General features: G+C 42.7%; 1 protein-coding gene across 12 annotated transcripts in view; it reads left to right on the forward strand.

The window, feature by feature from the left end:
* The window catches only part of WWP2 (WW domain containing E3 ubiquitin protein ligase 2), a 179,724-nt gene that overhangs the window by 109,449 nt on the left and 54,579 nt on the right, over positions 1-15,696 (forward strand). For 10 of the 12 annotated variants that reach the window (NM_001319872.1, XM_054248419.2, XM_035281558.3 and 7 more), the window contains 1 exon segment: positions 2,091-2,218. In NM_001319872.1, the coding sequence (NP_001306801.1) occupies positions 2,091-2,218 (128 nt within the window). 12 annotated transcript variants of the gene reach the window in all.

Raw genomic sequence — 15,696 nt, forward strand, 5'->3', positions numbered from 1 at the left:
GGGACAAGGAGCCCAGGGTCAAGAGGTGACCATGGACAGGTCTATCTGAGGGTTGACAGTGCACTTTATTCCCAACATCCAAAGATAATGACTGTTAAGATTTTGGTTTATGTTCATCTTGTCAAAGTCTATTTCTTACTCTGGAGAAGGTAGCTGGTGAGGGTGGTTCATATCCTCCCCCAGAGCTTCCTGTTGACTGTCTCAAAACACTGGACCAGAGACTCCCAGCAGGGATGTTCTGCTGGGGTGGATATTCCCAGCAGTGAACTTTCTATTACAGCTCTTAATTTCACCATTGGCCAAATGACCAGTGAAACAGTAGTCCAGGGGGAATTCAGCTTGAGTTCAGGCTTCCTGTCCCAGCCTCTGACCCAAGAGCGTAGGCTCTTGCCATTAAAGTGCCTGGATATGAATCTTCGCATCCTGTGGCTTACTTTCTATAGAGCTTCTCTGTGTCTGTTTGCTTATCTGTAAAATGGGGATAATAATAGTAAGCTACCTTTAGGGTTCCCATGTTAAATGAGAAAATATATGTAGTGTGCATAGCATACACATTGCCTGGAACATAATGTTATAGCTCAGTGAATATATTACCTTTATTAATTTATTTATCTTTTTTTTTGTTTGGAGACACTCTCACTCTGTCACCCAGGCTGGAGTGCAATGGCGTGATCTTGGCTCTCTGAAACCTCTACCTTCTGAGCTCAAATGATCTTCCTACTTCAGCCTCCCGAGTAGCTGGGACTACAGGCATGCACCAGTAGTGCAGCTAATTTTGTTTATTTTTTGTAGAGGCAAAGTCTTATTATGTTGCCCAGGCTGATCTTGAACTCCCATCCTCCCACCTTGGCCTCCCAAAGTGTTGGGATAACAGACATGAGCCATTGCGCCCAGCCACCTTTATTGTTGAGAGTAGTCTTATCACCCCATGTTGCATGCTACAAATTGTCTCTGGGCCTCTGTTGCTCTGCCTGGAGAGGGGTGCTCTTTTCTTCACTGCCTGGTACTGACTGGAACCATCTCACAGCTGCAAAGTAGTAGATGCTTGCTAAGTAATAGAAGAACCTCCTTGGGTTGAAACAGATGAACTGAAGGGCATGGAGGTTTAGACATTTTCACTGAGTGAACAAAGTCATGCTGCAGAAAGAACTTGGGAGTGCAATGCTGCCTGTTCTCTGAAGATGCCTGATAGGTTTTCTGCGGTTAAATGCCAGTTTTCTTTGTGATTTGTGTCCATTTCTGCATTGTTTCTCATTTATTTGGATGGACTGTTGAGTCATCTTTTCTAGATAAAACGTGTCTAGGCCAGGTGCAGTGGCTCATAGCTATAATCCCAGCACTTTAGGAGGTTGAAGTGGGAGGATCACTTGAGCCCCGGAGTTCGAGACCAGCCTTGGCAACATAGTGAGACCCTGTCTCTACAAAAATAAAAACATGAGCCAGGCATGGTGCTGTGCACCTGTAGTCCAGCTACTGGGGAGGCTCAGGTGGGAGGAACACTGCTGCAGTGAGCTATAATCATACCACTCCAGCCTGGGCAACAGTGTGACCCTCTCTCTAAACTAACTAATAAGTAAACAACAATGAAAGAAATGTTTCAACATATGCATTGACTAAAAGTTGTTTAATGCCCTTGACTTTTATTGCCAAGGGAATCATCTTTCTAGCTATAGAGAAAATTGCTTTGGATAAGTTTTGAGCTCTTTTTGCCTAATGGGAGAAATATTACATCTGTGCCTGTCCAGTGATTCTTGTTTATTTATAACATTTGAGCCCAATAAAAATAATGTGATGGTCATAGGATATTTTGCCAATTAGTTCAGATGTAGGGGCAATTCACCCTGGATTTGTTTATTTCAAGTGGAAAAGTTTACACAAAGTTACCTTCTGAGCTTTTTACCAAAAAGGAAACTTCCCTGGGCCACTCTGCTGGGAATCAGCTTCTGCTGAGTCCAAAACTAGAGGGGCAGTTAAAGGTCTTGTTTCCAATAAATGGCAGGAGAAGGGAATATGATGAGACTTAGGTAGGAAACCCTTCTGTCCTCTTCACAGTGACTTATGTCTATCTGCTTTCTACTCTGAACCCCCAGGACTCACAGACATTCAGGTGCTTCAGCTAGAACAACCCCAGCAACTGGCGAGCAAAGCCCTGGTGCTCGGAGCCGGCACCGCCAGCCCGTCAAGAACTCAGGCCACAGTGGCTTGGCCAATGGCACAGGTGAGTGGTGGCACTGCATGCCAGCCTGCCCTGAAGCCGTGGGCTCTCAGCTGTTCTAACATGGACATGGGAGCCTGCCCACTGTGTCAGAATAGAGGGTGGGTGTCAGCAGGCTCTAGGACTAAACTGGATGTGAATCCATCAGTCTTCCTACAGACCCATCTTCTTCTGGCTCTGGCATGTTCTGTACAGCCAAGGTTATTCTCCATATGACTGTGCTCTTCTAAAGTGCTCATTTGCACAGAAATTAAAAGTCTTGTCTTTCTCTTCATTTCTTTAAAAAATTTTTTTTGAGACGGAGTTTCGCTCTTGTTGTGCAGGCTGGAGTGCAATGGTGCGCGATCTCGGCTCACTGCAACCTCTGCCTCACGGGTTCAAGTGATTCTCCTGCCTCAGCCTCCCAAGTAGCTGGGATTAGAGGCATGCACCACCATGCCCAGCTAATTTTGTATTTTTAGTAGAGATGGGGCTTCTCTATGTTGGTCAGGCTGGTCTCGAACTTCTGACCTCAGGCGACCTGCCCATCACAGCCTCCCAAAGTGCTAAGATTACAGGCATGAGCCACTGCACCCAGCCTCTATTGATTTCTTATCAGCATTGGATTTCATTGCTGACAAGATATGCATTTATACATGGGATATTTTTGATTTCCTTCACGTAAGGGAATTATCAGACTAGGGAAAAATACGACTAAGTATTGTTGCTAAGTGCTGAGTCAGATGATGGCACCACCAGTGAATGGGTTGGGATGCTCACCAGGGCAAAGCCAGGTGACAACTTGGGGTTCTGCTGTGGCCATTCCCAGCGGGGGCCCCATTTGAGAGGAGATGGTCCCGTCCACGTGCACACAGAATTTCCCCCCAGTTGGCTCTGCTTCCTTGTAAGTGGGATGAGAAGGACCTATTTCAAAACATCATTTTCTGTCCTGCTCTCCCTCTCTCTCATCAGGACAGAGTCAAAAAGGAAAAAGAACAGACAAACCCATTCATTTCTCTAAACTTCTCAAAGATTGTCAAATCTTTAGTGACTGCTGGTCGTGTGATAATTTGTCTTCATTTGAGGCAGTAGGGCAGGGACGTAGAAGTTTTGCTTCGATGAACTCTAGGTAGGGGAATGCTGGCGTTGAAATTGGTAAGTGACACTGAGATAGTTTTCTAATGCTCGTGACTGACAGCAGAGGTGTGGCATGAAAGCCAGGAGACCCAGAGCAGCATGGCTCTTCACGGAAGTGTTGTGGCATTGTTAAGTGACCTCTGTTTGACAAACTTCCTGAGTAGAAGAAATTGATTTGGGTTCCTCTGTAATACCTTTCAGTTCTCTGGCAGCACCATATGGGGGCTTCAGAGTCCCTGTAGCCGCTCATGTTGCCTGGGTACCCTGTCATCTGCAATGGACCACAGGGTGGGAGTGGCCTGTATCTCACAAAGTGCACTGTGAGTCAGTGGCCTGACCTCCCTGGAGTTTGGGAGCTGCCTGAAGGACTTGAGTGAACTGACTAGCTTACCCTGAGCCTTGGGGAAAGGAGGAGCTGCAGGTAGGGTGTCCTTGGGCTGCCATTTCAGCCACCTGGCGCCCCTTTGCCACCACCATATCCTTGTGCTTGGAATATCCAGTGGTAGCTTAGCCTGGCCTTCCTGTCTGTGTGGAGACAGCGAGGTGATGGCCGTGAGCCGTGGTACAGAGAGCCACAGGCAGCTCTGCAAGCATTTTTCTCTTAGAAAACTAAGTGGCTTATGGAGAAGGGCAGTGTTTGCAAATGGGGATGGGGACTGGCTTTTAGCAACCAGCTGACTCCCAGGTGCTGTGGCAGAGTGACCAGCAGCTTTGTTCTGCCAGGGCCTGTGTTACTGGGATCGTGATTTCCTTCAGCCACCTCTGCTTTTCCTATGAAAACTGTTGGTGAATTGACTTTCTATGGTGAAGGTCCTTGAGTCACTCTTCTTGGACATTTCTTTTGTTTTGTTTTTACATACCTTCCTATGGCAACGTTTTTTCTTTTTTTGAGATGGTCTCGCTCTGTTGCCTGGCTAGAGTGCAGTGAACCAATCTTGACTCACTGCAACCTCTGCCTCCCCGGGTTCAAGCGATTCTCCTGCCTCAGCCTCCTGAGCAGCTAGGACTACAGGTGTGCGCCACCACACCTAGCCAATTTTTTGCTATTTTAGTAGAGACAGGGTTTCACCGTGTTGCCCAGGCTGGTCTCGAGTTCCTGAGCCCAGGCAATCCGCCCGCCTCAGCCTCCCAAAGTGCTGGGATTATAGGTGTGAGCCGTCGCGCCCGGCCCGTGGACATTTCAATAGAGTCGTATTTTCCCTACGTTTATTTTTAGGTACCATTACTTATTTGTCCTTATCTCTAGGAACATTATATTCTAGCAGCTGAGGCAGGTGCCAGCCGCATTTTCAAAAACCAAGTGTGTCTAACCTCAGACTGCCTTGGAAATGTTTCATAGCGGAGTCTCTCAGTGCCTCAAGATCCATCTCTGAAGGATAGTTGTGTTTTAGGGGTTTCTGTCCACTCCAGTGCTGAGACCTTGGTGTTCATCTCTCCCCTTTCTGCTGTGATGGTGGTTCACCTTTACCTCGCAGGCAGCCTGTGCTTTGGAGGGTCTTTAACATCTGCCCCAAGGGGACAGAACCGTTACCACCTTTGCTATGGGAAGCAGGCAGAAGCTCCTCTCTTTGGCAGCGCAGGACCAGACGGGGGTTGAGGGTGTGAATGAGGACATCTTCCTCCCTCAGTCTGCTGCTGTGAGAACTCTGAGGACCAGTTCCAAGATGGTGGTTCTGGGGAACTCTACCTCCTGGAAGAGTTTCCACAGACTTGCGAGATTTATTTAGCAGCCTTTTTTGGCTGCGCGCTGCAGTTATGCATGAAAAAGAAATTCGGGGCCAAACCAGAGCTGGGCTCCAGGTGTTTTTTCTTATGTTGTAGCAACCATAGAGTATCCATTTTTATAAAATAAGAGTGAATGGCAGCCTGTATGTATAAATATTATCTTTCTAAGTTTTAGAAGTGGTGGAATCAAGAAATAGACTAATGGCACAGCTCTTCATTGAGACTTGTATGGAATTATTTACTTGCTAATTCTTTATTGAAGACTTGACAAAAAAAATTTATATATTTTACTTCTTTCCTAAATGTAATTTCCATACACATCAGTCAGAAGTTGCATCAGCTGTGATCAGATTCCTACTCCTCATCTATAATACATGTTGAAGGCCCAGTGACTCGCTGGATCTTAGTTTTCTCATTTGCAAAATTAGAGCAAAAGTTGGGTGTGGTGAGACACATCTATAGTTCCAACTACTCAGGAGGCTGAGCCAGGAGGATCGGTTGAGCCCAGGAGGCAGATGTTGCAGTGAGCTGAGATTGCGCCAATGTACTCCAACCTGGGTGACAGAGTGAGACCCTGGTTCAAAAAAAAAAAAAATTTACAGCCAAAGTATATATGTCATAAGTTGTTATAAGGAATAAATTACAGGCATACCTTAAAGATATTATGGGTTTGGCCGGACACAGTGGCTTGCGCCTGTAATGCCAGCACTTTGGGAGACTGAGGCGGGCAGATCACGAGGTCAAGAGATCAAGACCATCCTGGCCAACATGGTGAAACCTCATTTCTACTAAAAATACAAAAATTAGCTGGGGTTGGTGGCGTGCGCCTGTAGTCCCAGCTACTTGGGAGGCTGAGGCAGAAGAATTGCTTGAACCTGGGAGGCAGAGGTTGCAGTGAGCCGAGATTGTGCCACTACACTCCAGCCTGGCAACAGAGCAAGACTCCATCTCAAAAAAAAAAAAAAAAAATTATGGGTTTGTTTCCAAACTACCACAATAAAGGGAATATCACAAAAAAGAAAGTCCATGAATTTTTTGGTTTCCCAGTGCATATAAAAGTTATGTTTATACTATTGTAGTCCATAAAGTGTACAACAGCATTATGTCTCAAAAATGTACATACCTTAATTTTAAAATACCTCACTGTTAAAAGTGCTAACAATTATCTGAGCCTTTAGCCAGTGGAAATCTCTTTGCTGGTGGAGGGTCTTGCCTTGATGTTGATGGCTGCTGACTGACCAGGGTGGTGGTTGTTGAAGGTCAGTGTGGCTGTGGAAATTTGTTCAAATAAGACAACATGAGGCCGGGCGCGGTGGCTCATGCCTGTAATCTCAGCTCTTTGGGAGGCTGAGGCAGGCGAATCACGAGGTCAGGAGATTAAGACCATCCTGGCCAACATGGTGAAACCCCATCTCTACTAAAATATAAAAAATTAGCCGATGTGGTGGCAGGAGCCTGTAGTCCCAGTTGCTTGGGTGGCTGAGGCAGGGGAATTGCTTGAATCCAGGAGGCAGAGGTCACAGTGAGCTTAGATAGTGCCTCTGTGCTGCAGCCTGGGCGACCAGAGTGAAACTCTATCTCAAAAAAAAAAAAAAAGACAATGTGAAGTGTGCCGCATCAGTCAGCACTTCCTTTCATCAAAGATTTCTCTGTAGCATGTGCTGCTGTTTGGCAGCATTTTACCCAGAGTAGAACGTTTTTCAAAATTGAAGACAATTTTCTCAAACTTTGCCACTGCTTTATCAACTAAGTATGTGGAATATTTTAAATCCTTGTCGTTTCAACAATGGTCACAGCATCTTCACCAGAAGTAGATTCCGTCTCAAGAAACTGCTTTCATTGCTCATCCGTAAGACACAACTCCTAAACCATTCCAGTCTTACCATGAAATTGAAGCAGTTTAGTCCCATCTTCAGGCCTACTTCTAATTCTAGTTCGCTTGCTCTTTCCACCGCATCTGCAGTTCCTTCCTCCACCGTCATCTTGAACCTCTCAAAGCATCTGTGAAGGTTCAAATGCACTTCTTCCAAACTCCTCTTGTGTTGATATGTTGACCTCTTCCCATGAATCACAGATGTTCTTAATGGCATCTAGAATGGTGAGTCCTTTTTAGTTTTTTAAAATTTTTCTTTATTTTTTTGAGATGGAGTTTTGCTTTTGTTGCCCAGGCTGGAATGCAGTGGCGTGATCTCAGCTCACTGCAACCTCTACCTCCTGAGTACAAGTGATTCTCCTGCCTCAGTACCCCCTCACCCCGTGAGTAGCTGGGATTATAGGCATGTGCCACCATGCCCAGCTGATTTTTGTATTTTTAGTAGTCAGAGTTTTACCGGGTTGGCCAGGCTGATAATCGAACTCCTGACCTCAGATGATCCACCTGCCTCTGCCTCCCAAAGTGTTGGGATTACAGGCATGAGCCCCTGTGCCCAGCCCAAATTTGCTATTTTATATGAATGCAGCTTGTGGCAAAATAATGGCAGCAGTAACGTCATCAAAGATCACTGGTCACAGATCTCTGTGGCAGATATAAATAAGAAGGATACATTTTGAGTTGGAAAAGTTTGACATGTTGTGAGAATTACCAAAATGTGACACAGAGATGTGAAGGGAGTTCATGCTGTTGGAAAAATGATGCCGAGACATAGACTTGCTGGATGTCAGGTTGCCACAAGCCTTCAATTTGTAAAAATCACATAGTGGAACTCAACAGAACTAAGTATGGCTGTATATAAACATGCAGAGTGCTTGACAGGGTGCCTGGCACATAGCTTTTATCTTTCTGAATAATTTCATGGAGTTTTAATTATGCAGCATGAATATATATTTATTTTTCACTGCGTTTTTCTTTTCTAAAATTTTCCTATGGAGATGGGGGTGCGGATCTCACTTTGTTGCCCAGGCCAGTCTTTTTTTTTTTTTTTTTTTTTTTGAGACGGAGTTTCGCTCTTGTTACCCAGGCTGGAGTGCAATGGCACGATCTCGGCTCACCACAACCTCCGCCTCCTGGTTCAGGCAATTCTCCTGCCTCAGCCTCCTGAGTAGCTGGGATTACAGGCATGTGCCACCATGCCCAGCTAATTTTTTGTATTTTTAGTAGAGTTGGGGTTTCACCATGTTGACGAGGATGGTCTTGATCTGTTGACCCCGTGATCCACCCGCCTCAGCCTCCCAAAGTGCTGGGATTACAGGCTTGAGCCACTGCGCCCGGCCAGGCCGGTCTTAAACTCCTGGCTTGAATGGATCCTCTGGTCTCGGCCTTCCAAAGTGTTGGGATTACAGGCGTGAGCCACTGTGTGGAGCCTATTTTTATACATTGTTTCGTGTATCTATCTGCTCTTCTTCTTTGCTTTTTAAAAAGTGACCTCATACTATTTAGCAGTTAGTATTCCATGATTCATCTAACCATTCCTTAATTCTTGTGTATTTCCCTGTTGCAAAACAAAATTCTGCTGTAAATATCTGCCTATAGCTTTGTTTCTTCTTGAGTGAAATTCTTAAGTCAAAGGATGTGAATTTTTAAAAATGAGCTCTAGTGTATATTAGCAGACTGTCTTTCTAAGAGGATCAATCATATATCTAAAGGTAGTATAAAATGTTCATAAAGTAGTATATAAAGCTTATTTGTTCTGCAACCTTGTAAATATCGGTCTATAATTTTTTGCTAATAGTATTAAGTGCCACCTCATTGGTTAAAAAGTTTAACCTCATTGCATTTTCCAATTTACCAGTTGCTTAACTATTTCCTTTTTCTTTTGTCTCTCTTCATAGTATTTGATTTGTCCTTTAGAGTTTTTAGAAGTTTATTTTAGAGGTTTATATAAGCTCTTAATATATTTTAGGAACAATTTTTAAAAATTGTAGTAGAAAACATATAACGTGAAATTTACCATTTAAACCATGTTTAATTTGGTGGCATTAATTACAGTCACAATGTTGAGCAACTATCACCACCAGTGTACATTTCCAGAACTTTTTCATCATCCCAAACGGATTCTCTGTATCCATTAAACTGTAACATTTCCTCCCCACCTGCCTACCTGCCACCTGAAGCCTGTGGTAACCCCTATTCTACTGTCTGTCTCTGCATTTTCTTATTCTAGATACCTCATATAAGTGGACTAATGTGTCCTTTTGTGTTTGGCTTATTTCACTTAGCATAGTGTTTTCAAGATGTATCCATGTTGTAGCATGTATCAGAATTTCCTTCCTTTCGAAGGCCAAATAATATTCCATTGTATATACATATCACATTTTGTTTATCTATTCATCTGTAGATGAACATTTGGGTTGTTTCCACCTTTCGGCTATTGGAATAATGCAACTGGGAACTTGGCTGTACAAGTATCTGAGACCAAGCTTTCAGTTCTTTTGACTGTATACCTAGGAATGGAATTACTATGGTAATTCGATATGTAACATGTCATGCTCATCCTAGTGGGCATGACATGTGTAGCTGTAAGTTTTATCCGTTATATTTATGATATAAATTTTCTCATATCACTGTTTTGCATTTTATCTTATTTTTGTGCATAGTATTGTAGAAAAGGAATTAAGAATTTTAAAAATAATTAGGCCTGACCATTTAAAAAATGGGTATAATTTCACTTTTTGTGTCAATGTAAGTTATTGTCTATAAAATGAGATACTTTTTTTCTTTATGGCCGCATTGGGTCTGCCGAGATAAATACTTTTGTCTGTTTTCACTTTCTTTCTTCTTCCATGAAGTTATGTTATCAAAACAAATATCCCACTGGAATTTATAATGATATATGTATCACTATAATATATAACTATAAATATATATTTATATGTAATATATATTATATAGGCATATATGTATATGAAATGAGGACTGGGTCTAAATTATTTTCTGTATTCATTTTTCACTGTGATTTTATTTAGTGTTGGTCGCTTACCACATTCTTACATACAGTGAGAATTTGTTTCTTGTTTTGAGTAAGTCCTGTTTGATTTTTATTGCTGGTGTGTTACCATATTTTCTGTAACGTCTGGAAGAGCTGGTTTTGCCTTTTTTTCCTCCATGATATTCTTTAATCATTCATACATTTTCAAAACAAATTTCAGACTTTGAATTCTTTGAACCACTGTGAATGTAAGTAGGAATTGTGTTTATCTGTATATAAACCAGGGAAGGATTTTTACCTTCCCGACGATCAGGTAACGTGGTATGGCTTTGTGCATTTTTAAGTTTTGTTCCTTTTTTCCCCCTCATAATGCCACTGTTTTTCGTTATATGAGCTTCCCTTGTCCCATGCTGCGCTAATTTTGAAATCTTTGTCCAGTTTTGGTTGCTCTCATGAAGACCTGACTGATCAGCTGCCTTGTCAGTGCAGTTGCTTGTGTTTCATGGATGAAAGACACCGACTGCTTTACCATGGCCCACATGTGATGAGCTTGATCTTCAGTAGAAGGAGCTTCTGCTGTTACTGGTACTGGCTTTCTATGTGCCTCAGTGCAGGGCTAAAAAGTCCTGAGTGTCCACCATGAGCCTGTGATACACTACACACACCTAAACGTCTTGGAACACACAGTGGGCTGGCAGTGTCTCTAGGATTAAGCAAAAGAATTTCCAGTTCCTGATCTTATTTTAGGCTAACTGGGACTACAGTTGTGTCTCAGTTCTGAATGAATATGTGATTCATAAAGTTAGAATGTTTAACCAACATCACAGAGGGAACCTTATGAAATACACAAGGTTATAGAAAGCAGAGGCCGTGCAACAGCCATCTTACCACTTACCATTTGGTACCCCACTTTTCCTCCTTGGTACCCCACTTTCACCCCCATTTGAGAAACATCGAAGCTGTCTTTGCTCCCCACACCCACTGTTTTTACTTCATGGTGTTCTGGTTTGAATACTGGTTCTGCTACTTGCTGACCACACAACACCTCTCTGACTGGTCCCTCTGTGAGCCTCAGTTTTGTCTACAGTGAAATGGGAATAATAGTATCTTCCTCCTAAGGGCATTGACAGAATCGGTTTGCTAATGAAAGTGAAGTTGCCAAAGGCAATGCAGGATCCTGGATTGGATCTTGGAACAGAAGCAAAATAGTGCAAAAGCTGGTGAAATCTAAGTAAAATCTAGAGTTTGTTAATAGTAGTATACTACTTATTATTTTAGTGTTGGCAAATGTACCATGATTATATAAGATAGTATTACTAAGGGAAACTGGGTGAATGGCATACTGTCTTTTCAGATTTTCTGAAAATAATATCCAAAATTATTCTAAAATAAAACAAAAAGAACCTTTATTTTTTGTTTTTTATTTTTTAGATGGAGTCTCGCTCTGTCACCTAGGCTGGAATGCAATGGCATGCTCTCAGCTCACTGCAGTCTCCCCCTCCCAGGATTAAGCGATTTTCCTGCCTCAGCCTCCCAAGTAGCTGCGACTACAGGTGCCCGCCACCATGCCTAGCTAATTTTTTTGTATTTTTAGTAGAGACAGGGTTTTGCCATGTTGGCCAGGCTGATCTTGAACTCCTGACCTCATGTGATCCACTTTGGCCTCCCAAGGTGCTGGCATTACAGGTGTGAGCCACTGCACCTGGCCTAACGTTTTTATTTTTAGTAGAGACAGGGCTTCACCATATTGGCCACTCTGATCTCGAACTCCTGACCTCAGGTGATGCCCCTGCCTCGGCCTACCAAAGTGCTGGGATTATAGGCGTGAACCACTGTGCCCAGCCAAAAGAACCTGTTTTGTAAATGATAGTGTTATACAAATGTCAGGTGATTTTATTTTAAATATCTTTCTTTTATTTTTTATTTTTCTTTGTGTATTTCTTTTCTTTTTCTTTTCCCTTAAAAACTCTCCTATCCAATCAAATATCTTTCTTTTGCTAGATTATTGAGCTTATTGAACAAGTATTTCTTGAACAAATATTTATCAAATGTTAAGCACTATGGACAATGTAAAGCAATATAAGAGATGATCTCTGCCCTATGATCTCATTCCAGAAAAGAAGTTGAAACCATACCTCAGCAAAGTCAAAAGAGCACACATCACAGGGGTGTGGGCTTTACAGTGTGGAATGCTCTCCCTGGGCTGCAGGGGTAGGGAGGGCTTCAGGAAGGAGGGCTAATGTGGGCAAAGAGATGAAGCAAGAACACAGGAGACAGAGAGTGGAAGTAGGGAAAACTGTGGAAAACAAACCTGCCCTCACTCTCAAATGGGTTCAGTCCTTTTGGGGAGATACAGGCATACGTCAAATAATTAGGATTAAAAGTTAGACACCATTGGCTATATTGAATAGAGTTAAAAGGTAGTATAGCACACAGGCTGTGGTGGCTCACACCTGTACTCCCAGAACTTTGGGATGCTGAGGCAGGCAGATCACTGGAGGTCAGGAGTTCAAGATCAGCCTGGACAACACAGTAAAACCCCTTCTTTACTGAAAATACAAAAATTAGCCAGGCGTGGTGGCACACGTTTGTAATCCCAGCTATTTCGGAGGTTGAGGTGAGTGGATCACTGAACCCAAGAGGTAGAGGTTGCAGTGAGCCAGATCACGTCACTGCACTCCAGCCTAGGTGGCAGAGCGCGAATCAATCTCAAATAATAATAATAATAATAATAATAATAATAACACAGCAATTCTGTAAGCCATGATGGACTTGTAACTCCTTGTCTTTGACAATCCAGTTTTTCTATTTGAAGCCTCATTAGGCTTGAGTACGGTGCCCCATCACTGGTTAACCAGGGTGACTGAGGGCCAGTAATATATTGTTACAACTTAATTTCTCATGACTATGAGCTGTGATGGGGTGGATTGACTCCTGAGGTTCTTTCAAGTTCTCCTGTTCTACGAATGTGCACACACACACACACACACACACGCATGCGCGCGTTCATACCCTTTGAGAGCAGAAGAGGGGTACTCATGAATACTCATGGGCACAGAAGTCTTGTCCATGCTAGGATATCTAGCCTTCCTATTTCTCTGTTTCCAAATCTAAACTCAAAGTGTAGCACAAACTTCTTTTTTTTCCAACTTTTATTTTAAGTTCCGGGGTACACGTACAGTATGTGCGGGTTTGTTACATCGGTAAACCTGTGCCACCATGGTTTGCTGCACAGATCAACCCATCACCTAGGTATTAAGCCCAGCGCTGGTTAGCTCTTTTCCTGATGCTATCCCTCCCTGCATCCCCACCCCACGCAAACTCTTAAACAGAAGAGCTACTATGGGTGAACCAGGGTGACTCAGAGGCTCTTGGATAGGCCTGTGGACATGTACAGCTCTGGAGGGAACCCTTCTAACTAGATTTGCAGCTGCATGGATAGTCAGATCCAAGTAGTGTTGATTGGAGGGTCTTTTTCCCGGCATGCTGTAGGGGCTCTGCTTTTGTTCTTTTATGGTCAACTATTTCATAATAATTATTTTTAATAATAGTACATGTATGTTAATAAAACTTAAAAAAAAAGTGTCGTGGTGCGGTGGCTCACACCTGTAATCCCGGCACTCTGGGAGGCTGAGGCAGGCGGATCACAAGGTCAGGAGTTCGAGACCAGCCTGATCAATATGGTGAAACCCTGTCTCTACTAAAAAATAAAAAAATTAGCCAAGCATGGTGGCGGGCACCTGTAGTCCCAGCTACTCAGGAGGCTGGGACAGGAGAATCACTTGAACCCAGAGGTTGAATCGCTTGAGACAGAGGTTGCAGTGAGCCAAGATCGTGCCACTGCACTCCAGCCTGGGCAACAGAGTGAGAATCCATCTCAAATAAATAAAAATAAAAGCTTAAACGGTATAAAGAATGTCTTTTTCCTATTCTCCTAACCTTCAGTTTCCTCCCTCAAGGCCCATGGTTGTGTTTCTTGCAGTTCTTTCAAAGATATTCTTGAAATATACAAGTATATGTGTATATATTCGTAGAAAAAACACACATGTATGCACACAGACTCACAAATGATAGCAGAATTATACATTGTTCTGCACTTTCTCATTTAGTAATTATCTTAGAATTTTCCTATGGTATTTGAAGCTAACTTGAAGAGCTTTGTTCACTTCCCCTTTCCCTTCTAAGTCCAGCCAAGGATGGGGACAGTTTTAGGATCAAAAAGAATATTAGGCTGGGTGCAGTGGCTCACACCTGTGATCTCAGCACTTTGGGAGGTGGAAGTGGGAGGATCGCTTGAGCTCAGGTGTTCAAGACCAGCTTGGGCAACATAGTGAGACCCTATCTCTACAAAACATAAAAACAAAACATTAGCCAGCCATGGTGGCATGAGCCTGTAGTCCCAGCTGCTTGGGAGGCTGAGGCGAGAGGATTGCTTGAGCCTGAGAGTTCAAGGCTGCAGTGAGCCATAATTGTGCCACTGGATTCCAGCCTGGGTGATAGAGCAAGGCCCTGTCTAAAAAAATAAATAAAAAATAAACACAATAGATTGAAATATTTTAAAACACACTTGAATCTAGTGCCTCATAAAGATTCTTAAACAAAATGAAACCTCATTGTTCGTTTTTAGAGGATGCAAGGAAATCAACTCATTCTGAAAACTGGTAAACAAAGGGAAGGTAGTAAACATTTCTCCTTCCTTTTCTTTACAAACTGAACCTCCAGGTAGCCAGTAGTTGATAAGCAGAAGTTTCTCTTTACAGAAGTATTATGGCTAATAAATGAAGGTGTGGTAGAAGTAGAATATTACTATTTTGCAATCTTCAGTGAATTATTTAATTATTTACCCTATTACTGAACTTTCTTATTAGACACTTGCCTATTCATGCATCACTACCACATTGTTTTAATTGTTGCAGCTTTGTAGTATGCTTTAATACTTTAGAAACTCCCCCTACACACACATACCACTCTTTTCTAGCTTCCCCTACACACACACACCCCACTCTTTTTCTTTAGAATGTTCATAGCTATTCTTGTATATTTAGTTTTCCTAATAAATTTTAGAATAAGTTCATCTAGCTCTCAAAAAAGTCATGATATAAATTGAGTAAAATGTATAGATATGCATAAAGTGAATTGCTGTTTGTTGTGTTTTATTGGCCTGCCTGAGATAAATAGGAATATAAATATCAAGTCTTGCATTTCTGTTAGGGAAACATTAATTGCACAAGATTTAGCCTGTGTGCCAGGCAATATTTTGTATACTTTGGAGAAAACCAGTGAATAAAACATAGGCAATTTCTAGCCTCAGGCTCCTACCCATTTGTTAAGATCTAGGTTGGCATTCATTATATCACATGAAGAAATTTGACTTTCAGCTGACCACCAGTCCCATATGCGCCAATAGGATCACGTGGCTGCTAAGAGTTATTATATATAATCTTGGGTTGAATTAGAGGAAGTGCAGAGAGGGAGAAGTGGAGCTTAGTGACAAGTGGTTTAGGCTCTGGAGGCCAACAGCAGGATATGAATTACGTGCTATATGACCTTGGGAGAGGATGTAGCCTCTTTGAGCCTTAGCTAAATGAGATATCAGTTCTGCCTAACTTGTGGGGTTGCATGTAAGGCCTAAATGAGATGATCCAAAGTGCTTTACACCTTGACTGCACATGCTGGTGTTCTGGAAATGTTGACTGGTGTTTAAGTTGGTGATCTGATTCTGCTGGCCTCGTGGCATCTGATTTATTATGTTCAGTTCCTGATATGATTCTCTAG

The sequence above is a fragment of the Callithrix jacchus genome, chromosome 20, assembly GCF_049354715.1.
Source record: "Callithrix jacchus isolate 240 chromosome 20, calJac240_pri, whole genome shotgun sequence".
Classification (NCBI taxonomy): Eukaryota; Metazoa; Chordata; class Mammalia; order Primates; family Cebidae; genus Callithrix; species Callithrix jacchus.